Below are 26,078 nucleotides of genomic sequence, written 5' to 3' on the forward strand. Positions count from 1 at the left end.
CATGGCGCAGTGGAAAGAGCACGGGCTTTGGAGTCAGAGGTCATGGGTTCAAATCCCAGCTCTGCCAGTTGTCAGCTGTGTGACTCTGGGCAAGTCACTTAACTTCTCTGTGCCTCAGTTACCTCATCTGTAAAATGGGGATAAAGACTGTGAGCCCCCTGTGGGACAACCTGATCACCTTGTAACCTCTGCAGCACTTAGAACAGTGCTTTGCACATAGTAAGCGCTTAATAAATGCCATTATTATTATTATTATTGTTATTATTATTATTAAAAACTGGTTGTGATGTCTGCTGTAGGTTGGGATCTTGCATTTCCACAGCAGGTTAAAACCAATACCTGCTCTGAGGGCTTTGTTTGGTTTATAGTTTGATAACATTTTGGCACTTCCTTGGTTTTTTTTTTTTAAAAAAAAACATGCTGGGCTTTGTCAATTAAGAGTAATTTAATGTTACAGCCCAGCTAGAATTTGGAAATGACTTTTTTTTCAGTGTAACTCAGAGTTCTGGTACCGACTGCTGTATAGTCTTTTTTTGTGGGGGAGTTTAAGGTTAGGGAAGGTTGAATATGTAATTTCTCTCTAAAATTTTCTTCCAGGTGTTGCTCTTATGTGGGTCGGAGGGGCAATGGACCTCAGGCCATATCCATCGGCAAGAACTGTGATAAATTTGGGATTGTTGTTCACGAATTGGGCCATGTGATAGGCTTTTGGCATGAACATACCCGACCGGACCGAGATGATCATGTGACCATAATTAGAGAAAACATTCAACCAGGTGAGGTGTATACTAAAGAGTTCACTACTTTACATTTCCCTGACATCCTTTTATTTTCTTTTTATTATATTCTTTAAAAGCTTTCAACTGATTTCTCAGTATAACAGACATCAGGCTAAAAGATCAGCAAGTTCTAGGAATTTTTGAGGGTCATCAACTTGCCATGAAAGTTTTAGTGCTGTGTTGTTATTGAAATTATCCCTTACCTTTCCACTGAGATACTTCAGGTCCTGCGTCTTTGGCCACCCAAGTTCTGTAGAGCTTCTCTGTAACACTTGAAAAATCTAATATTTTCTGAAGCTAGTCAGCTGAAATATGGCCTTTTTTTTCAGACCATGAGACATTTACTTCTCAGCAGTAATTTTGATATGAAGAAACCTGAATGTTTAAATTAAATCTAGATTAACAAACTAATCTACAGAGTAGTGTCTTGGTGGATGTCAGAGAAGCAGCGTGGCTCAGTGGAAAGAGCCCAGGCTTTGGAGTCAGAGGTCATGGGTTTAAACCCCGGCTCTGCCAATTGTCAGCTGTGTGACTTTGGACAAGTCACTTCACTTCTCTGAGCCTCAGTTCCCTCATCTGTAAAATGGGGATTAAGACTGTGAGCCCCCCGTGGGACAACCCGATCACCTTCTAACCTCCCCAGTGCTTAGAACAGTGCCTTGTATGTTGTAAGCACTTAATGTGAGCCCGCTGTTGGGTAGGGACCGTCTCTATATGTTGCCAACTTGTACTTCCCAAGCGCTTAGTACAGTGCTCTGCACACAATATGTGCTCAATAAATACGACTGAATGAATGAATAAATGCCATCATTATGTTCTAGGAATGGAGGCCCTGGGGGCTAGCAAGACCTCTCCTTCCCACTCCCCCGCTCTCACTACCAACATAAGGTCTCGTCAGCTCTTATCAGGGCAGATGATGGCCAGGTGACCATGATGCTAACAGGAAATAGTGTTCCCTGTCTGGGAGGTGGAGTCTGGGAGATTTTATATCTACCTAAATGCTTAGTACAGTGCTTGGTACATAAGTGCTTAACAAATACTATTATTATTATTATTGCTATTATTATGCTATTATCATTATTCTTATTATCAGTTAATTGAGATTCTGTGCCTGGCCTATAAGGGACTCAAATCTCAAGTGGGAGGAAGAATATTGATTGAAAAAGAAGAATGCGGATCAGTGAACTAGGTTAAATGAAAGTCCAGGGAAAGGGGACCTCCAAAATCTGCCACTGCCAGTTGCATGACAGCTTTTGTTCCGCGGCCCATCACTTTAAAACTCACTTGCAATTTGGGAAAGGGCAAACACCAAGAATTTTAAGATTATTCATTCCCATATATTATTATTAGTACTAGTGTTGATTAAATGCTTAGATGAGTAAAGCCTCGGCACATCAAGAGAAGCAGCGTGGCTCAATGCAAAGAGCCCAGGCTTGGGAGTCAGAGTTCATGGGTTCAAATCCTGACTCCGCCAATTGTCCGCTGTGTGACTCTGGGCGAATGACTTCACTTCTCTGTACCTCAGTTACCTCATCTGTAAAATGGGGTTGTGAGCCCCACATGGGACAATCTGATCACCTTGTATCCTCCCCAACACTTAGAACAGTGCTTTGCACATAGTAAGCGCTTAACAAATGTCGTCATTATTATTATTACATCAAGCAGCATGGAAGCAGTACGGTGTAGTGCAAAGACGGGCCTGGGAGTTAGAGGACTTGGGTTGATTAATGAATTAATTAATCCATTTGTTCATTCAATCAATCATATTTATTGAGCGGTTACTATGTGCTAATCACTTGGGAAAATACAATACAGCAACAATGTGACAATCCCTGCCCACAACAAGCTTGCAGTCTGGGATGGGGGAGACAGACATCAATAAAAATAAACAGGCAGATCTGTACATAAGTGCTATCAAGAGAGGAGAGATGAGCAGAGGGAGCAAGTCATAGCAATGCAGGGATGGGAGATTTAGTCTGGGAAGGCCTCTTGGTGGAGATGTGCCTTCAGTAAGGCTTTGAAGTTGAGTAGAGTAATTGCCCGGCAGATTTGAAGAGGGTGGGCATTCCAAGCCAGGGTTCAGCGGCGAGAAAAGTGAGATCCAGGCACAGTGATGAGGTTAGCACCAGAGGAGTTGAACCATACAGGCTGGGTTGTAGAAAGAAAGAAGCAAGGTGAGGTAGGAGGGGGCAAAATGATGGACAGCTTTAAAGCCAGTGGTTTTGTTTGATATGGAGGTGGATTGGCAATCACTGGAGGTTTTTGAGGAGGGGGGTGGCGTGTCCTGTACGTTTCTGTAGAAAGATGATCCGGGTAGCGGAGTGAAGCATGGAGTGGAGTGGGGGGAGGCAGAATGAAGGGAGATCAGAAAGGAGGCAGATGCATTAATCTAGGTGGGATAGGATGAGTGTTTGTATAACTTGGTAGCAGTTTGGATGGAGAGGAAAGGGCGGATTTTAGCCATGTTGTGAAGGTGAGACCGACAGGATTTAGTGACGGATTGAATAGGTGGGTTGAATGAGAGAGCGGAGTCAAGGATAATGCCAAGGTTACAGGCTTGTGAGTCGGGAAGGATGATGGTGCCATCTACGGTGACGGGAAAGTCTGACAGAGGACAGAGTTTGGGTGGGAAGACAAGGGTTCTAATCTCAACTCTGTTATGTGCCTGCTGGGTGACCTTGGGCAAGTCACATAACTTCTCTGGGCCTCAGTTCTTCATTTCCAAAGCAGGGATTAAATAGCTGTTCTCCTTCCTACTTGGACTGTGAGCCCCATGTGGGACCCGATTTATTTCATATCTACCTAAATGCTCAGTACAGTGCTTGGTACATAAGTGCTTAACAAATACTATTATTATTATTATTGTTATTATTATGCTATTATCATTATTCTTATTATCAGTTATTTGAGATTCTGTGCCTGGCCTATAAGGGACTCAGATCTCAAATGGGAGGAAGAATATTGATTGAAAAAGAAGAATGCGGATCAGTGAACTAGGTTAAATGAAAAGAGTAGCATGTAGAATTACTGATATTCAGGAATCCAAGAAAGAATGAACAGGATAATGCTGCGATATCCATATAACAATGCATAGAGGCAGGGCTCTCATAGCACCCAGAGGTGAATATTTGAAAGGGCAGGCAAGTTTTAGAGAAGCTGCTTTTGTCCCCATCAGCTAAAACAAATCAACTCATCCTAAATATTCACTGGGTAAATTTAGAACACTGCAGTAAACACCGGGGAAGTACAATTAGAGCATACACTCCAAGACTATGGGGCATGTCTTTTAATGGAGGAGGCAAGACAAATATTTACATATAATCACTTGTGTTGAAGCCTGTAATCATCTTCCACCCCTTACAACTGTTCAGAGATTGTCTAAAAATAGTGATACTTGAGTAGGCATCAAGCTGAGTGTAAAAAGGCAGTTTTATCCCATGCTAATTTTCAGCAGTTTTGACCCTGTGCTATTTGATGAGTCAGACGTCTGGTAACATGGGGTTGTACTATCTTAAAGGAAAATTTGAGCTATAGTACTCACTCCTTGCCTAGGTCCCACGAATACCATCCTAATTTTCTCTGACTTTGCAATGATTTCTATGAAGACAGACACACATTTTTCAAAGAACACCTTCAAATTTCCGGGCAGCATTTTTTCCAAACATCTAGTGAAACTATTCATTTATAGGAGAACTGACTACTGTAATGGAAATCTTTGTCAATTGAGATCGACTTGCCTTATGGACTGCCAGGAATCTTTGCCTGGTTGTCCCCAAGACACCGGTTAGCAGAGGGTAGTAGTCTCCATTTTCTTTTAATATTTCTTTCTCCCTTTATGTCATCAAATAAGTTTCCTCTCTTAGATTTCTGCCATTCCCAAAAAAAAACTTCTGCTTTTTTTGAAATTTCACGTGACATTTGTGCATCATAAACCAGTTCCAAACAGGAATCGTCTCACAGCTCCGAACTTAATTCTACAATCCATAATCTGAAACTCTCATCAAAAGAACCACAGAATTTGACTTTCTGGGCTTCAGATTTTGTTCAAGGGTTTTATGAGACGAAATGTTTCCATCACTACCTAGGGAGAAAAGAAGAATATAACTAGATTATACTAACGATTTCCAACCCTGACATAGCTCTCCTCAGGGGTGGTGGGAATGATGGAAACCATAGCCCTAATTCTGATATACCTTCTATTAGTGCCATTCTCTTTGGCAGTAGGACAAACAAGAATGGTTGAGAATCAGTAAGAATAATACTAATTATAGTATTTGTTAAGAACTTACTTTGTGCTAAGCACTGGGATAGGTACTTGAAGAAGAAGCACAGGCCTGGTGGTCAGAGGACTTGGGTTCTAATCCTGGTTCCGCCAATTGTCTGCTGTGTGACCTTGTCTTCTCTTTAACCTCAGTTTTCTCATCTACAAAATGGGGTATTCATTACCTGTTCTCCCTCCTGTGAGCACCATGTAGCATCTAGTTATCTTGTATCTACTCCTCCCTTTGATATAGTGCTTGACACATAATAAGAACTCAACAAATGCTGTTATTATTTATTGGTGCAGTACCATCAGATCAGACACAGTCCCTATATCATACAAGGCTCACAGTCTAATGTGGAAGTAAGAACACACATTTAATTCCCTCTTTACAGATAAGGAGACTGAGGAACACAGAAGTTAAATGACTTGCCGAAGGTCACACAGAAAGCAAGTGGAGGGGCTGAACTGAGATTAGAACTCCAGTCTCCTAATTCCCAGACTGCCGCTCTTTCCTCTAATAATTATAATAATAATAATACCATTGTATTTGTTAAGTGCTTACTATGTGCCACATATTATTCTTAGCACTGAGAATATTGATTCTCCCATTTCTGGCCTTCCATTATCTGTATCATTCCTGGTAGTCAAAGTTTATGTACTCAACAAAACATTGATGAACCTTGGATAAAAACCTTTTTTTTTTTTCAGTTTTTAAAATTCCATTATTTTGTCTGTTCTGGCATTTAGAGACAGCCATAGATAATGAATAACACAACTTTTTGAAACTCTTAGAATGCACTGCTCATCCGAGCTACACTTTGAGATTATGAGGAGGATTAAAAGTGGGTAAAGTTTGAGTAATCTGTGTTAATTGGTTCTGCTGAGGGCCTCCGTCTTCTCTATCACTATTATTCTCAGGCACCTTGGCAGAAGAGACATTTTAGCAGCCACATCACACTTAATAGGAAGAGTAAGCTTGACTAAGTCACTCAGTGGAAATGCACACCTACTGAAAGATGACAAACAAGCAAAAATAAAGGTGACTGAAAAGCAAAGTCAGATAATGTCCCTAAAATAGCTTCTTAAGAGGTTGAATTTTAAAAGTGTAGACTATCACCAAGTCCATCCACGTCTATGCTATCTTTTACTGGTCCTTTATTTAAAAAAAAACATAAGGGAGGAGTGGGAGGAAGATTTATTCTTATATTCAAAGCACAAAATTAATTTTGAAATGGAAGTACTGTCTGGTACTTGCAATTAGGCCAAAGGTATTTGTAATGGTGGAGACTGAGTCAGTATTTGAGCACTCATTATATGCAAAGCACTGCCTGAATGTTGGGGAGAGTTAGAAAAGAAGCAGAAGACAAGAAACAAGCAATTAGTATAATCAATCAGTGGTATTAATTGAGTGATAATTGAGTGATTAATTGAGTAATTAATTGAGTGATAACTCAAGGAGCAGCATAGTGCATTGGGTAGAGCAGGATCCTGGGAGACAGAAGATCTAGGTTCTAATCCTGGCTCTACCACTTGTATGCTGTGTAACCTTGGGTAAGTCACTTTACTTCTCTGGTCCTCAGTTCCCTCATTGGTAAAATGAGGATTGAGACTGTGAGTCTCATGTGGGGCAGGGACTTTGTCCAACATGATTTGCTTGTATCTACCCCAGTGCTTAGTACAGTGCCTGGCACATAGTAAGTGCTTCACAAATACCACAATTATTGTTAGCACTGTACTAAAGGCGTGGGAGAGTACAATACAACAGAATTGGTGGACAATCTCCCTACTACTACTATTACACAAACCTTACCTTTGAGAAATTTACAATCTGATGGAAAATACTGATGAAAATATACAAAAACAGGTATCAGTCATTGAAATGCAAATGTCAGAGACATGTAAACACCTGAAAGATACTTAAGTATTCAGAAGACAGAAACACTTAAGCGTATTTTGCATAAGTGTTTTAGGGATTCCTGGTGTGTTTGCAGTGATTGAACCTAACTGGGTTTATCTGGAAAGTTGATGGGAATTGAGGATTTTAGTACATTTTGACAGCAGGAAAACAAGGGTTTTACAAAGAGACCAGGAGAAGGTTTTCGAGACCAGAAGAATGGTATGTGCAGTAAATAGCTCAGTGATGGTAGAATCCTCCAGAAGGAGCAGCCTAGCTATCTTCACCCTTTGTGGTAGGTATAAAGAGAAAATGTTAACTACATTGATCATAGAATTTAAGAAATATGTATCTAGAACCAGGCAAGGTATATCTCTGAAATTTTGAATTCACTGAACATAATTTCAGTCTCTATTAAGAGTATTACCATCTTTACCTCAGTGTTTTCTATCTGTAGACTGGGAATTCTGCCTGTTCTCCCTCCTACTTAGACTTAAACTGTAAGTCCCACGTGGGACAGGATCTATGACTCTGACTTTATTATCTTGTATCTACCCCATCTCTTTGTACGGTGATTGTCACATAGTGAGGGCCCCACAGATACAGTTATTATTCATTATTCTTCTTATGATAATTATTATTATCTGTCATGTGCAGAACACTATAATGGGTGCTTGGGAGCACACACTGAAAGTGTCTGGCCTCGAAACTCAAAAGAAAAATGTTGGGCCCTTATGTACACTTAGGTTTGACTGTATAAATGCTCCCATCCACCCCCACCCCAACTCATACACACAGACACACACACATCATGTGTTCAACATGATGTTCAGCATAGAAAGATACTCCGTAAAAAGCACCGTAGATCTTTTTCCATGACCTGTCCAGAGTCCACTGAGTCTTTGCTTATGAATGGTTTGTAGGTCAGGAGTACAACTTCCTGAAGATGGAGCCTGGAGAAGTGAACTCCCTGGGAGAACCATATGATTTTGACAGTATTATGCACTATGCCAGGAACACCTTCTCAAGGTTGGAGTCTCAGGTTATACCTTTTGAATTTTAATTCCATTCCTCTATGTGACTGCTTCCAGATCTTTGCTTAAACGTAGGGACCCAGGAACTACTGTCAAACGCTCTTGCTTCTCAGCACAAATCATTCTTAATCACCATCAGACAAAAAACCAAAGACTTTCTTCTTCTTACCACCAATTATCAGGAAATCATTTCAAAAATATATCTTTTAATATTCCACCTGAAGTGGTTCACTTTAAAATCAGTTCAAATATTTACATTAACTCATTTTTAGGAAAGTTTTAATTGCAGAGAAAATCAATCAGTATTGGTTTTCACTGGCTTATAATGTACTTTTTTCAGGAGAAAAGTCTATACTAGCATTTCCCTGTGTTTTGTAGGATGATTTACCACTATCCCAGAAAGGGGAGTTGAGTCGCTTGCAGAGCTGCCTAGGAGGATGGTGGGTATCTTGGGGGAGGGGAAGGGAGAAAAGACATTAAAACAGAATGGATAGAAGCATTTTTGATTTTGGGGTGACCAAAAAGATCAGACTGAGATGTACCCACACTTTAAGATGAAATATTGAGGAATACATTCAAACCCTCCTTGAAATCTACAGATTGTTGTACTTACAGCCGGAAGAACATAGCTATGAAGTAAAGTCATTTATATAATAATTGAGCTGTTGTGACACTGGCCCCCAAATTACTCCCAAGGGCTGGGGGAATCCTCAAGGGTGAGACTCCATTCTTGTGGTCTTAATGGGAAGGCTGAGAGACCAGTGGACACCTCCTTCTCTCTTCCGTCCTTCCTCCTATGCTCTTCTTTAGGAACACCCATGAGGAGCAGAATAGGAGCTGTACAGGGATGTGTCAGGCAGATGGAAAGGGCTCAGGTGTGGAGTTGGGATATTTAAACCCAGCAGTCATCTTTCAAATCCTGAGGGGCTGCTTACTCCTCCTCCTCCATTCTCCTTCCCATTCTGTAGTCAATTTACTGCTCATTACTGCCTCTCCTAGTAATTCAGTCAGCACAATTTATTGATGACCTGCTCCATGCAGAGTGCCATTCTAGGCATCTTGGTATAGAGGTAAAAAGGGTGGAAAGAGCATGCAAATATCCTCTTAAAGGAGCATGCAGTCAGGAATAACACAAAGACAAAACACAAGGAAAACATAGAACATAATAACAAGAAGCAGAATGTAAAAGAAAATAGATTTTTTTAAAATTTTGCTATTCCTCAGAGTAATTATCATTTCCTAATAAAAGAATTCCAAGATTTATGGATCATTTCTTTGTCTGAGCTATTTCTAACCCCATTACTGGACAGTTGGCTCTGCTTAGATCATTTTGCACTGGAAAGTGTATATGTGTGCCATAGAACATTTCTAGTAAAATGCTATAACAAATACCCTCTGTTTGCTCTTAAGGACCTAATAACTGAAGTTCATTTCAATAGTTCAGAACATGAACATAAACTCTGCATTCAGACTAGTAGGGCTAGGGAGAATGGGTTCATTATTTACACTTTACAGCCTTTCTTGGACTTTTCGATTCCCATGCAGTGACTTGCAACAGGATATGTTAAACAAAAATTCCCAACCCCACAAAACCCACAAAAATGAGGGGCTGATGTACTGAAGTGATTGTGATACTTCGTTTTCCTGACATGAAGCAATCTAGGGATGATTTGCCTTTCTTTATTTGTTAGATGATGCTGACACAAAAGGAAAAACACCAAAACTTTATAAATGGGAAGAAAATTGATCAAGAATCAATCCTTTTCAGTTTCTCCATGTGCAGTACTTGTTTTTATAAATTCATCCCATTGATTATTTTGGTTTTGAGATCTAATATCACTTGATTTTTGACTAGGCTACTGGTTTGGATTTAATGACATTTTTCTGACATTACTCAAAGCAGGTAATTCAAGTTTTTAGCTCTATAGCCTTGTTGGAGTAACTGTCACCCACAAAGCTACTCTTAGAAATTACAGAATGAATGTTTGGTTGGTGTTTGAGGGAAAGTGGAGCTGTTGTTTTGAAGTTTTTATCACCTCACATTTCTCAAGGGATCACAGTACAGCACAATATACAGAGTTGTTCATGTAGTTCTTTTTAAAAAATATTTCATAAACCAATGTTTCCAGGACAGTACTAGGCAAAGTCATCAATTTTTCTTTACAGATGAATTAATTCATTCCAACTCATCGCAGTTTAAGAAGCTGCTGTGATTTTATAAAAAGTTAATCAGGCAGTTAAGATAAGCAGTTTAAAGTTTTCTAAGGCAGTTTCTGCTGTTGGCAAACAATTTTCCTCCCTCCAGGATTTCATCAAAGTTGTATGTAATGTATAAAATGCAAATCCACTCGAAGCCCCAAACTATTAGTGTTCAGGTTTTCTTTGTTTCATCATAAAGGCATAAGGACGACAAGGGTAAATATAATTCCATCTTAACAATTCCACTAATATTCTATCAGATCCAAAGTAGCCTCAGTGTCTATAGCTTGTCATTAGGAACTTGGTAGGTCTTATAGCATTATATTATATTTGTTATTAAAAAGGACTTAGCCTTTGTGGCTGAGGGATGGTAAAAATCACATTTTAGGAAACAAAAGTTAAAATACCTCGAGTTAAACAAATCCTGCTTCAGCTCTCTGCCCTGTGATTTTTTCAGACCTGGTTGCAGACTACAACAGGAAATATGAACATTAATGAAAAAACACTGTATAAGCATTGTGTTTCCTTGCTTTTATGGAAATAAGCCTTGATGAGAACTTGTAGTTAGGTAATTCCCATCTTATGTGCTACGGCTCCCAGATGCCTGGACAAACAAGGGAAAATTATTCATTCAGTGTGGGCATATGTGCCAGGCCAGAATTTCTTTACCCATTAAGTTCAAATTTAAATAGAAAACTTAAGATTCATTGTTGAACTTACAAGCACTACAGAGTTAACTGTCACTGGACATTGGCACATTGAAACAATGAAACCCTTGTTGCTCTGCTGTTATTACTACACCCAAGGCTGGGAAATTTCCTCTTTGATTTCCTTGATTTCAAAACAAAAGTGTATATTGTAAAACCCAGCTAGATTGTTTGTAAAGATTAAAGCTGAGAAGACATTTAATTTGATGACAGAAAACTGATAGGATTGTCTGGGTCTGCTTTCATTTTTTTCAGGGGGATGTTTCTGGATACCATTCTTCCTTCCCGTGATGACAATGGTATTCGTCCTGCCATAGGCCAGCGAACACGCCTAAGCAAAGGAGATATTGCACAGGCAAGAAAGCTGTATAGATGTCCAGGTATTATACCATACAAACACACAAGCAAGATGGTGCTTGGATATGCAATTCACGAGGAATAGTAAATCAGTTCACTGACCCTAAGTCATTTCTATGCTGGCAAATGACATACACAGTTTAAAAGTCAGCAGTCATAAAGTGAGGTAGGAGAGGACTCTGGAGTGCATAGAACCTAAGCAGAAGCAAATCCTTGAAATTAAACCTATCCTGTGACAGTGCTATTTTGGATTTTTGTTGTTGCTGGACTGTAGGAGGAAGAAAAGCAGCATGGGCTTCATGTTTATTTTTATTTAGATACTTTATTTGTGCAGTGGCATTTATTAATCCTGACCTGTGCTGGTCTACTTTGCATACTGAATCTCAAAATAATAGGGCTGGAATAATCTCCTGTAACCAGTCTGTGTGGTTAGTTTTTGTTCTAAGTTCTTTCATGCATGGGTTGAAGCATTAAGTATTTACTTTTCTAATGAGAGAACTATTTTCCATATCATTTTCCATTCTCTAGAGTAAGTTTGTTGTGGCGGGGAATGTGTTAAAGGCCATTAATTGATTTTCATGTCTGTAGGAACCCCTAGCACCTTCTTGGTACAAACCTCCCTGGTTCCTACCATTGGCTAGTTTTTTAGGGGAAAATAAAATCCAGTTTTAAATTTCTTTACTTGGCTCCAATTATCACCTTCATTAGTATTTATTAGGAAAACCGCAGATGAAAGCACAAGGAACAAAGTAGGGCTTGCCATGTAAAGACAAGACTAATATTAACGGAACCACATAGGGATAGACCTGTCTCCAAGATGACCACCGAGTCATAGATATCGACTGTGAGCCCGCTGTTGGGTAGGGACCATCTCTATATGTTGCCAACTTGTACTTCCCAAGCGCTTAGTACAGTGCTCTGAACACAGTAAGCACTCAATAAATACCATTGAATGAATGAATGAAGGGAACATCAGCATCCAGTTGATGGACAACATGGAAGCCCTTTCCTGTTGCTAGCTCTGTCCAACCATCTTGCTGCTATAGTTGAGAGGAACCTCAGGAAAAATCCCAAGCTGGTTGTGGGTGGAGGGCCAAACCAGAGTTGCATAGACACCCCAAGCATTTTCTAGGGCATCTTTTTTTTGATGGTATTTGTTAAGTGCTTACTATATGCCGAGCACTGTTCTAAGCGCTGGGGTAGATACAAGGTCTTCAGGTTGTCCCCCATGGGGCTCACAGTCTTCATCCCCATTTGACCAATGAGGGAACTATGGCCCAGAGAAGCGAAGTGACTTGTCCAAAGTCACGCAGCTGGACCAGTGGTGGAGGCGGAATTAGAACCCATGACTTCTGACTCCCAAGCCCAGGCTCTTGTCACTGAGCCATGTGGGCTGCCCGTTTCTTCTCTCCATCTTTGGCTCCTCACGATTTCACTTCTTCATGATCGCTTTGATTGCTTAGAGCCTCCCACTGTCTTCAATGGCCATGACTGAAAGCCAGTTTGTGCCTCCCTGAGAGAAGCTGCTGATATCAGGCAGGCTTCTACCCAGGGATGTCGTAAATGGAAGAAAAAAACCAAATTTTAATTTTATTGACTTTGGTCCTTCTGGGCCAATTGTGACAACAAGTATTACTAACAAAATTTCTCTACCCTTAGCTGGCAGATTTTGGTCAGGGCCATTAAGAAAATACGGGGTTTTCATCCTGTTGTTAGAGTTGTTCCGTTAGACTTTTGGAAATATTAGAAAAATGATAGAGATTTATACTTAATATGGATTTTACTCTATTAAAATTCTTAATAAAAGGGATATTTCAGTTGCAGTTCACATTTGATTGTCAAAGTCTATCTACAAGTAGAATGATAAATGAAAAAAGCAAGATTGTAAGTGGCAAATAAAAATGAGTTGTGTAAAGACAGTCACTGAAACTGACTTCGTATTGGATGAATGATTAGGAAATGACTCCCTGCCCATTGAGACTGTAATACTCAAAGATCCAAAAAAGGAGCATCTCAGTTGTGTGCCTTTTATGGTTATTCTAAAATTAGATAGCACTCTTCCTCATGTCTGTTTTCTAAGAAAAATATCCATCATTTCTTGGGCCAAGGGAGTCATTGTCAGTCAATCAGTGGTTTATTTAATTTATCAAGTCCCTAATACACGAAAAGCATTGCTGTAAGCACTTGTGAGGGGACACAAATGTGAAAGAAAATTCAGAACCAAAAGAAAAGGTCCAGGTCCTCAAATTGTCCGCAGGCATAGAAAGGGTAGAAACAGGATTAATCTATCGGTCAGTTAGTACTGTCCATTGTGAGCCTGCTATGTTTGTGCGAAGTACTCAGTGTTTGGGAGAGGACGTTTGAGTTATAAAACACTATCCCTACTTCCCAGGAATTTACAGTCTTGCAAAATTAAGGGGGCAGGACAAGTTCAGAAGCTTGAGGATGTCAAGATGAAATAATTAATTGAATTCTCAATTGAATATACATTTGTATATTAGTCCAGAGAATGGGAATAGGTGTATAAACGCTAAAGGTGACTGTTGAGATGACTTGGTGTGGGAAATTAATTGGGGAAGGCTTCTTGGAGGAGGTGGGGCTTTGGGAAGCAGCGTGGCTCAGTGGAACGAGCACGGGCTTTGGAGTCAGAGGTCATGGGTTCGAATCCCAACTCTGCCACATGTCTGCTGTGTGACCTTGGGCAAGGCACTTAACTTCTCTGAGCCTCAGTTACCTCATCTGTAAAATGGAGATTAAGACTGTGAGCCCCACGTGGGACAACTTGATCACCTTGTATTCCCCCTCAGTGCTTAGAACAGTGCTCTGCACAGAGTAAGCGCTTAACAAATGCCATTATTTATTTAGTTTATTTTTTGGAGGATTTTGAAGATGCAGTGGGAGTTCCAGTCAGGAAAACAATATGAACAAAAAGTCAGAGATCAAAGATTCAAGCAGGTTTATGGTGATCAAGTCATCTGGATACAGTCCATTCTCCATAAACTCTTTACCGGTCTTGTCACATGGGAAAGAATAAATGCATTTAGACTATCAATTTATTCAAACAGTAAAAATAAAATGTTTGGCATGGAAAGTTTGTGTCCATTCTGTCATAAATGAAGGAAATTAAGGATAAAATGGGTTTGGTAAGACTAAGAGAAGCAGCGTGGCTCAGTGGAAAGAGCACGGGCTTTGGAGTCAGAGGTCATGGGTTCAAATCCTGGCTCCGCCAATTATCAGCTGTGTGACTTTGGGCAAGTCACTTAACTTCTCTGTGCCTCAGTTCCCTCATCTGTAAAATGGGGATGAAGACTGTGAGCCCCCCATGGGACATCCTGATCACCTTGTACCTCCCCACCGCTTAGAACAGTGCTTGGCACATAGTAAGTGCTTAATAAATGCCATCCATTATTATTATTATTATTATTATTAATATTATTATTATTATTATTATTAAGAGGAAATCTCTTGGAACTACTCAATTCACCATCAGGTCATCAGAGGGTCATGTCTTCTAAACTAATAGTGAACCAAAAAATTTTTTAACGTCAACCGTTTCCCCTTTCCATTACAAATTATGGAATTTTCATTGAATTCTTTGTGCCCTTATTAAAGCAACATCCTTAGTAAAATTTTTGAAGATGACATGAAATTTTATTAAGGGTCATAAGAATGAAGTGTTTGTCTATTTTTTTAAAAAACGAAGGACTCCTTGAAGTATTAATTGATGTTTTTTGTTTGTTTCAACTCCACAAACGTGCTGAGCATGATGAGAAACTGGCTCTAAAATGCTTATATTCAAGGAGATGCATGTTTCATATGACAACCAGTTTTTATCTATAGGCAGACCTATTGTCCTTAAAAAAACTGAAAATCAATTTGTGCATTTTCATATTGAGTTGACAGTCACTAATTAAATTCAATAGGACTTGATTGTGAAGTAATCAAAACTACTGCACTATAATTTTCCTTTCACTGAAGTATTTTAAAATTTAATCTATGTCAAATTTTCTTTTTGTTTTCATTTTTGAAATGACTGTAAAATATGGGAGGTTGTATTTTTCTTTAACGGTTACAATTATTAAAATAGCAAAACTTAAAGTATATTTCTTAATAAATAAAATTTAGTGGAGGAAGGAAGTTTCGTTAAGGAAGTGCATTTAAGAAATACACCTCAGTAGAGTTCAAAAGAGAATAGTTTAGTTATTAGTTAAGCTAATAGTTTAGCTAATAGATTAGCTAAGGGAACATATTAAAATGGGAAGGAACATATTAAAATTTTGAGGTCAGAGGTAGAGTTCAAGAATGTATGTTTGTGGAAAACACAGCATTCCATCGTGACATGATATTTCTCTCAATTTATTAGCATTATGACTAAGTTCTGATCTTTACTTTTGGCAATGATTTTCTGATTTTCTATCTCAGGAGGAAGATATAAATCCTGTTGCTTGTGGCTGCTAGATTAATATTGGATGTGCTCTGGAGGCATTTTTAGTTTTTTCCTACTTTTTCTTTTTTGATTATGTGAGAGCAAAGATGATAAAGAATTATAAAGGGCATCGGGCTAGAGCATCATACTTATTTCCCATAACAAACTTCTGCATCTCTCTTGCAAATGGTTTTGGATATGTGGATAGTAATAATAATAATAATGATGATGGTATTTATTAAGCGCTTACTATGTGCAAAGCACTGTTCTAAGTGCTGGGGAGATTACAGGGTGATCAGGTTGTCCCATGGGAAGCTCACAGTCTTAATCCCCATTTTACAGATGAGGTAACAGGCACAGAGAAGTTCAGTGACTTGCCCAAATTGGCAAAGCTGGGATTTGAACCCATGACCTCTGACTCCAAAGCTCAGGCTCTGGGTCTTGATGTTCTCAGAGTAAAATGCTTTCCGTTCCTAGTGTCATAATGATTGTATTTAATCTTGATCATGATATTAATTCTGACTTGATTTTACTGGAATGATGATGATGATAATGGTATTTGTTAAGCGCTTGTTTTAACTGTGGTGTTTCTTAAATGCTTACTAGGGCCAGCACTGCCTAAGCCAGTAGATACAAGAGAATAGCAAGTGGCATGGCGTAATGAATAGAGCACATGCCTGGGAGTCTGAGGGTCATGGGTTCTAATCCCAGCTCTGCCCCTTGTCTGCTGTGTGACCTTGGGCAAGTGACTTCACTTTTCTGAACCTCAGTTACCTCATCTGTAAAATGGAGATTGAGACTGTGAACACCCACGTGGGACAGGAACTGTGTCCAACCTGATTAGCTTGTACCCACCCCAGCACTTAGTACAATGCCTGGCATATAGTAAGCACTTAATAAATGATCATCATTGTTATTATTATTAATATTAGGTCCCACATGATAATAATAATAATAAGGATGTTATTTGTTAAGCGCTTACTATGTGCCAAGCACTGTTCTAAGTGCTGGGGGAGATACAAGGTGATCAGGTTATCCTACGTGGGGCTCACAGTCTTAATCCCCATTTTACAGATGAGGTATCTGAGGCCCAGAGAAGTTAAGTGACTTGCCCAAAGTCACACAGCTGACAAGTGGCGGAGCTGGGATTTGAACCCATGACCTCTGACTCCAAAGCCCGAGCTCTTTCCCCTGAGCCACGCTGCTTCTCTAGCCACACTAGACTGTGAGCTCACATGGAGCTCACTGTCTAAGAAGGAGGAAGAAAAGGTACTGAATCCCCTTTTTACAGATGAAGAAACTGAGGCACAGAAAAGTTAAATCGCTTGTCCTAGGTCACTCAGCAGTCCAGTGGCAGAGCCAGGAGTAGAAACCAGGTCTTCTGATTCCCAGTCCCATGTTCATTCATTCATTCAATCGCATTTATTGAGCGCTTACTATGTGCAGAGCACTGTACTAAGCACTTAGGAAGTACAAGTCGGCAACATATGGAGACGGTCCCTACCCAATAATGTGTTCCACTAGGCCAAACTGTTTCTCCAGCAATGGATCAGGAATCAACATTTCTCAGAAGTGATTGGGTAGTGCTTAGGTCCCATGTACTGAGCCCACTGTTGGGTAGGGACTGTCTCTATATGTTGCCAACTTGTACTTCCCAAGCGCTTAGTACAGTGCTCTGCACACAGTAAGCGCTCAATAAATACGATTGATTGATTGATTGATGTACTAGACAGTGAGCCCCATTTAAGATGGATTATTTTGTAATCCATAAAGTTACTGGCACATAGTAAGTACTTAACAAATGCCATAATTATTACTACTATCATCAATCGTATTTATTGAGCGCTTACTAGTAATACTAATAATAAGTCATAAGGCTGGTTTTAGGGAAAGTCCCCAAGCCTTATCTAAGCACATGATGAATGCACATGACCTATTTCCCCTAAACCTAAGTAAAAGAAACACATACAACTTGGGTATGTGGGCTTGAGGCCTTGTCTGCAGTAATATTTGGAGGGGAGGACTCCTGGGCTTTGTAAAATAAGATCAGAGGGCTTTTCTGCTTTCCTTTTTCCTTTCATTTTTCATTTTATTGTTTTTTGGTGTTTTACCAAGGGAATGTGTGAGCTATTATGTGGGAAAATACCGCTAATGACTTTGGGCTCTGTTGTTTTTTATTTTAATTAGGAAGAGCAGTTTCTTTTTTCAACCTTTAACTCCTTGGGAGTGTTTGTCCTCAGCTCCACCAGCTCTGCTTCTTTCCCAGTCAAGGGTATTCATATGTTAATCACTAGTTAAGGGTGTACTTTTCGGATTCACACTGGAGACCAGCAGGCTTCCACTGTATAGATAGTGTGGTCTTCAGTCCAAGAGGGTTCAGCTTTGATATAAGCAATAATTGGCAAGAGCTGAAAGTGGAAGAGCTGCCTTGTAATTCAAATGCAGAATGTGTTTTGTCTGTGGACAAAGTAAGAGTTAGAAGTATGACAAATATGTGCCAACCAGGTGAAACCTTTGTTATGGTCAATAGAAACTGATGAAAAGTGCCCACCATCAGTAAGTTATGGCTTTTACTTAATAATAATAATAATAATGGCATTTATTAAGCGCTTACTATGTGCAAAGCACTGTTCTAAGTGCTGGGGTGGCTACAGGGTGATTAGGTTGTCCCACATGGGGCTCACATCTTCATCCCCATTTTACAGATGAGAGAACTGAGGCCCAGAGAAGTGAAGTGACTTGCCTAAAGTCACGCAGCTGACAATTGGCAGACCTGGGATTTGAACCCACGACCTCTGACTCTAAAGCCCAGGCTCTTTCCACTGAGCCACGCTGCTTCCCAAAATAAACTTGCATTGGCCGGGAATTGAACCCAGGCCTCCCGCGTGGCAGGCGAGAATTCTACCACTGAACCACCAATGCCTACAATAATGAAATGCATTATTAGCAATAGTAATAATGTATATTGGCTATGCACTTACTATGTACCTAGCACTGTAGCAAGTGCCAAGGTGAATTCAAGAGAATCAGGTCGGGCACAGTCCCTTCCCCACATAGGATTTGCAGTCTAAGGAGAACAGATATTTAATCCGCATTTTACAGATGAGGAAAATGAGTCATAGATAAATTGACTACTCCAAAGTCACACAACAGTTAGCATTAGAACCCAGGTCTCCCAATTCCCAGGCCTGCGCTCTTTCCAGTAGGACACATTTCTTCTCAAAAACCCATAACAATGAAACCATACTTAGCCTTTTCTGCTTCTGGATAGTAGTGAGAGTACGAGCTTGTGAGTCCCAAATATGCACACACATACCCATAAGAAGAAACAAAACTATTTTTGAAAATCTTGCGAAGCATCCTGATGTTGGTCACTTTCTTTGTGCTAGTTACAACTGCTATTTCAATCTAGACTGTAAGATCATTATGGGTAGCGAACATGTCTGCTAATTCTTTGGAAGCATACTCTCCCAAGTGCTTAGAACAGTACTCCCATTTTCACCTGTCCCGACTTTGACCCCTGGCCCATGTCTTACCTCTGGCCTGGAATGCCCTCCCTCCTCAAATCCGCCTCAAATCTCCCTCCTTCAAAGCCCTACTGAAGGCTCACCTCCTCCAGGAGGCCTTTCCAGACTAAGCCCCCATTTTCCTCTTCTCCCCCTCCACTTCCCATCGCCCCAACTCACTCCCTTTTCTCTACCACCCTCCCCACCCAACTTGTGTGTATATGTACATATTTATAATTCTATTCATTTATATTAATGATGTGTATATTTCTTGCATTCCTCGTCCCTCTCTCCATCCCCCCGTCTTACCTCCTTCCCTTCCCCACAGCACCTGTATATATGTATATATGTTTGAACATATTTATCACTCTATTTATTTTACTTGTACATATCTATTCTATTTATTTTATTTTGTTAATATGTTTGGTTTTGTTCTCTGTCTCCCCCTTCTAGACTGTGAGTCCACTGTTGAGTAGGGACTGTCTCTATATGTTGCTAACTTGTACTTCCCAAGCGCTTAGTACAGTGCTCTGCACACAGTAAGTGCTCAATAAATATGATTGATTGATTGATTGCGTTAACTCATTCAGTTGTATTTGTTGAGCGCTTACTGTGTGCAGAGCACTGTACTAAGTGCTTGGAAAGTACAGTTTGTTCTATTTATTTATATTGATGCTATTGATGCCTTTTTACTTGTTTTGATGTCCGTCTTCCCCCTTCTAGACTGTGAGCCCATTGTGGGGTGGGGATCGTCTCTATTTGTTGCTGAATTGTACTTTCCAAATGCTTAGTACAGTGCTCTGCACACCAGTAAGTGCTCAATAAATACGATTGAATGAATGAATGCAATACTCCACACACAGTAAGTGCTCAGTAAATTCCATTGATCGATTGATTGCATAACTTTTGTAAGAACAGCTCTTCAAAAGAAAGTACAGCTCCAGTTCCCTCCTCCCACACTGTTCTTATTTTTTCTACTGGATTACTATAAATACCAACATTTCAAGCTGTAAAATAAATGGGTAATTACCATATCATACTGCCCTAACTGTGTAGTTTAGCATACACTACTTGCCTACTCAATTTAAATTGAAATGAGTATAACATTTGGCAAATCAAGGCATTAGGAAAAATACTAAGGGCACTAACTTTTAACAAGGTAGCAAAAATTATTGTAGTGAAAGTAGAAGTGCTTAATATAGAGATGGTAATTCATTTACTCTGGCATAATATTTCGTGAAATGAGTTCATTTAAATTAAAAGCAAGTCATGGAGTCACTAAATGCAATTGCATTCTGTATTAACAGTTCTCTTCTTGGCATTCAAGCTTGTGAAGCAGTGGCATCCAAGCACACTGAGAAACTTTGTTTATGGTAAAGCATTTCAAAACTCTGATCGCAAATAATGTAGCTGTTGGCAGGCCAATTAGAGGGAGAAACCCTGTGAATTCTCTAGCAAAGGAATTTTAACGAGAATCCGCTGAGCTATTGAAACTGAATAAGCTCTCCCATTGTAGTGGCATGGTTCTACATTTATTGACTTTTGTGTTAGATTTTATAGCTGTTTATTTTACTTATCGTAAATGTAATTCATTTTTGTCAAGAGCCACCAACATCCAACCTAATCTTTTACAGATAGCTCTTCTTGGACTAAAACCTGTCGTGATTATGAAAAAGCTTTACCCAGGTTACATTGTAGAAGACTTTTATTATTATAAAGTGTGGCTTCTTTACTATGAAATTCTTGCTCACATAGTCAAGACCTAGAATGCTCTTCCCCCTGGATCTACTGTGCCCCACTTCTCCCCACCTTCAAACCCTTCTAAAATTCTGCCTTCCCTATCTGGTTATTCACACCCCAAATCTTATCAATCCTTCAGTGGTCTTTTGCGGCAGCATGGTGTAGTGAATAGAGATGGGCCTGAGAGCCAGAAGGTCATGGGTTCTAATCCCTCCTCCACCCCTTGTCTGCTGTGTGGCCTTGGGCAAGTCACTTCACTTCTCTGTGCCTCAGTTCCCTCATCTGTAAAATGGGGACGAAGACTGTGAGCCCCAAGTGGAACAGGGAATATGTCCAGCCCAATTTGCTTGTATCCATCCCAGTGCTTAGTACAGTACCTGAGGTATAGTCAGCGCTTAACAAATACCACTATTATTTATTATTATCACACATATGCCTGTATTCATTTATGCCCATCTTCCACACTATATAAATTTATATATATTTGATTGTACATTCAGTTTGTTCCTGTTCCACCCTGTGTGACCATTTTTTTCTCTCTTGCTAGAGTATAAGTTCCTTGAGGTCAAATAGCTTGTCTTACGCTTTCATTGCCCTTCCAGAGGGCTTAGTACATTGCGCTGCACTTAGTAGGTGCTCAGTAATTACCATTATTACAATATCAATAAAATGTATCTGTGCCCATAGAAGACATGTGAGACTTTTGGAGCCAAAGCTGGCAAAATCTAGAAGCAACTGTGGCAATCCTTTTACTATACGGATATGGGTTACCGTGTTAATGTAATACTTTGTTTTTGTTTCTTTAGTGTGGGCATTTTTTTTTTTCTTTCATGGATCTCTCTAGACTTTGCTTGGGACTTTGAGTAAAGGTTATTCCTCTTTTGAGGGAAAACTGATTTTCTATGAACAAATGAAATATAATTATGGTAGTATTTAAGTGATTTGTATGTGCCAAGTACTGTGCTAAATGCTGGGGTAGATACAAGATGAATTTGGTTGGATACAATCCCTGAAACACATGGGGCTCACAGTCTAACGAGGAGGGGTAACAGGTGTTTACAGATGAGGTATTCAGTCAGTGATATTTTTTGAGCTCTTACTGTAAACTATGCACTTGGAGGGTACAGTACAGCAGAGCTGAAGAAGTGATCCCTACTCCCAAGGAGCTTACAATTTAGAGGGACAGAAAGACATTGTTGCTGTTGTTGTCGTATGCTGTCGAGTTGTGTCCTACCCACAGTGACACCATGGAGAGAAGCAGCGTGGCTCAGTGAAAAGAGCATGGGCTTTGGAGTCAGAGGTCATGGATTCAAATCCCAGCTCCACCAATTGTCAGCTGTGTGACTTTGGGCAAGTCACTTAATTTCTCTATGCCTCAGTTCTCTCATCTGAAAAATGGGGATAATAATAATAATAATAATAATAACAATGGCATTTATTAAGTGCTTACTATGTGCAAAGCACTGTTCTAAGTGCTGGGGAGATTACAAGGTGATCAGGTTATCCCACGGGGGGCTCACAGTCTTAATCCCCATTTTACAGATGAGGGAACTGGGGCACAGAGAAATTAAGTGACTTACCCAAAGTCACACAGCTGACAATTGGCGGAGCTGGGATTTGAACCCATGAACTCTGATTCCAAAGCCCGGGCTCTTTCCACTGAGCCATGCTGCTTTTGTGAGCCCCCCGTGGGACAGCCTGATCACCTTGTAACCTCCCCAGTGCTTAGAACAGTGCTTTGCACATAGTAAGCACTTAATAAATTCCATTATTATTATTATTATTATTATTATTATTATGGACACATCTCTCCCAGAACACCCCACGTCCATCTGCAATCGTTCTGGTAGTGTAAACATAGAGTTTTCTTGGTAAAAATAGCAGACATTAAAACAACTAAATCAGTTTTGGTTTCAATGAACTTGCTATGATTAGAGTTAAAATAAATTGAACTCTGGTTCTATTCAAAAATAATTTATTTATTGATGTGATTTGTTTACCAAAATGCACAAAGTAATAATGAGTGTGGTACTATGCACTATGGTAGATATAATTACATTGGATACGGTCCCTGACTCACATGAGTTCACACTCTAGAGGAGCTAAACATTAAAAAAAGAGAGGGAGAAGAAGTGTTGAATCCTCGTTTTACAGGTAAGGAAACTAAACCCCAGAGAAGTTTAGTGACTTGCCCAAGGTCACTCAGCTGGCACATAACAGAGCCTGTATTAGAACCCAGGTCCTCTGACTCCCAGCCCCATGGTCTTCCACTAGGCCTTGACCATTTAGCATCTAAGGATATGTGATTAAAGAGATTTAAAATGCAGTACTTATTAAAAAATAAAAACCCAAACAACCTACAAAATTCCCAAATATCTTTTTGTATAGGAAGTATTCTCATTTTTGCTATTTAGAATTTATCTGTTGTCCATGGTGCCTGGTGAACTGTATAGTTCTTGACAGCATTACATGTTTCACCTTCAGATCTGCATTTTATACTCATCCTTTTCTTTCCATATATTTCAACCAATCAATCAGTTGTATTTATTGAGCAGTTATTGTGTGCCGAGCACTGTGCTAGGTGTTCGGCAGTGAGCAGTGTAGTAGTATTGATAATGTTGTTCCCTGCCTTCAAGGAACACACAGTTTATAGAGGGGAGTCAGACAATAAAATAAATTACATGTAGGGGAAATGGCAAACTATAATGATACGTACATAACTTCAAGGAGATAGAGTGGGTTGAATATCGATATTACAGACTCAAATGTCTAGGCCAGAGGACAGGAGGCAGGGAGGTTAGTGAGGAGACTGATGCAGTAAAGCCAGGAAGTAAGATTTTGGATCAAAGCTTGAAGGAGAGAGGAAGCAGTGCATTCTAGAGATATTGTGAAGGCAGCACTGGCAGGATTTGGTAACATATTGAATCTGCAGTTAAATATGTGGTTGATTCTACCTCTCCAGCCCTGACTTTTCCCCTCTGCAGTCTTCAGGAGAGACAGACATTAAAATAAATAAATTACAGATAGAGGACTAAGTCCTCATTTTCCATACTCCTCCTCCCTTCTGTGTCACCTATGCACCCTCTAAGCACTCAATATTTACCCCACCCTCTAAGCACTTAATATTCACCCCACCCTTGTCCCCAGAGCACTTGTATATCTTTCCTTTCACTCTGCCATTTTCCCCCTCTGTAATTTTTTTTAATGGTGTCACCTCTGGACTGTGGGCCCCTTGTGGACAGGGATTGCTTCTACCAAGTCTATTGCATTGGACTTGCCCAAGCACTTACAATAATTAATAATAATAATGATAATAATATCATTTGTTAAGCTCTTACTATGCACCAGACACTGTTCTGCACGTAGTAAGCACTCAATAAATGCCACTGATCGATTGGTTGATTGAATAAGAGGGATGATTCAAGGTTTGCACCGTGTTTTTTGTTTTATTTTAGTAGATTTGTTAAGAACTTACCACATGTCCATTCTTGTAGATGGTGAGCCCATTGTTGGGTAGGGACCGTCTCTATCTTGTAGTGCTCTGCACACAGTAAGCGCTCAATAAATACGATTGAATGAATGAATGAATGAATGAATGTGCCAAGCACTGTACATTGGGATAGATAAAAACTAGTCAGGTTCGACACAGTCTGTGACCCACATGGGGCTCACGGCCTTGGACCCCAATGTACAGATGAGGTAACAGGCACAGAGAATTTAAGTGACTTGCTGAAGGTCACACAGCAGACAAACGGTGGAGCCGAATTAGAACCAGGTTCTGTGACTCCGAGGCTCCAGCTCTTTCTAGTAGGCCAAGCTGTTTCTGTAGTTGTGGGCGTTTGTTACAGTGCGGGTGGTGGTACTATCTTCGGTCATGGAAAATTCAGGGGAGAACAGGTTTTGGATGGGAAGATGAGGAGTTCTGTTTTGGACACGTTTAGTTTGAGGTGTCAGTGGTACATCCAGATAGAGAAGGAGAGAGGTCAGGAATGGAGAGGTAGGTTTGGGAATCATCTATGTAGGGATGATAGTTCACTATGTGGAAGTGAATGAATTCTCCAAGGGAGTGTGTAGATGGAGAATAGAAAGGGACTCAGAACTGAGCCTTGAGGGACCCCTAAAGTTTTGAGTTTGGGAGGCAGAGGAGGAGCCTGCTAAGGAGACCTAGGAGGAGCCAAGTAGCAGTGAAGCCAAGGTTAGATACTGTTCCAGGATAAGGAGGTGGCCTACAATGTTGAATGATAAAAATAATAACAATAATAAAAATAATAATTATAATAATGGCATTTGTTAAGTGCTTTCTATGTGCCAAGCACTGTTCTAAGTGCTGAGGTAGATAGAAGATTATCAGGTTGTCCCACGTGGGGCTCACAGTCTTAATCCCCATTTTACAGATGAGGTAACTGAGGCACAGAGTAGTTAAGTGATAAGTGACTTGCCCAAAGTCATCCAGCTGACAAGTGGCGGAGCCACCATTAGAACCCACGATCTCTGACTCCCAAGCCCAGGCTCCTTCCACTAAGCCACACTGCATGAGTTCAAAGAGAAGTAATTGACATACAAAGAGGTTAAGCAATTTGCCCCAAAACACAAAGCAGATCACTTGCAGAACTGGGACTAGAATTCATGAATCTTCCACTAGGCCCTATGCTGTTTCGTAGCGGTCTTCAAATTAACTCATGTTTAAGCAGAATCTTTGTAAGGAAGTACCATCTAATTTTACAGTTGTACTGAGTATCTTAAATGTGATTATTTTGTTTCCCATTAATTGCAAAATTTAAAAAATAATTTGCTTCAGATAATATAAGGATTCTCATAGTAGAGTATATATGTTTACTGTCTGGAATAGCTCCATTCTGATTACATTTTCAGCCACAGGAAGTGTTCCCAGAATCTGCCTCTTTTATATCATACCTGCAGAATCAGCAGGACAAAATAACTTGTTGAATTGAGGTTATAAAGATGACTAACTGCAGGTTAGGAATTCATCTCAAATCTCTTGCAACTCAGGGAATGAATTTTATAAATTTTATAAATTTTAGGGAGAAAAAGGAAACTGTTCATCAGTTTCACAGCGGCAGGTTATATGATTGACGGATAATATCCGAGAGGAACTCGATTATATGAAATGCTGATGCTTTTGGCATTATGAAGCTTCAATTTTTTCAACTC

At 39.9% G+C, this 26,078-nt stretch overlaps 1 protein-coding gene and 1 non-coding gene across 2 annotated transcripts in view; one reads left to right on the plus strand and one right to left on the minus strand.

The window, feature by feature from the left end:
• The window catches only part of TLL1 (tolloid like 1), a 193,138-nt gene that overhangs the window by 97,186 nt on the left and 69,874 nt on the right, over nt 1-26,078 (plus strand). Inside the window, exons 6-8 of the mRNA XM_038755294.1 lie at nt 598-776; nt 7,861-7,966; nt 11,133-11,257. Coding sequence (XP_038611222.1) covers nt 598-776; nt 7,861-7,966; nt 11,133-11,257 — 410 coding nt within the window. The remainder of the gene's footprint in view (nt 1-597; nt 777-7,860; nt 7,967-11,132; nt 11,258-26,078) is intronic.
• On the minus strand, nt 18,512-18,582 carry TRNAG-GCC. The gene has a single exon. It is a non-coding gene; the product is annotated as a tRNA-Gly (tRNA).

Source organism: Tachyglossus aculeatus, chromosome 12, assembly GCF_015852505.1.
Source record: "Tachyglossus aculeatus isolate mTacAcu1 chromosome 12, mTacAcu1.pri, whole genome shotgun sequence".
NCBI classification, from domain to species: domain Eukaryota; kingdom Metazoa; phylum Chordata; class Mammalia; order Monotremata; family Tachyglossidae; genus Tachyglossus; species Tachyglossus aculeatus.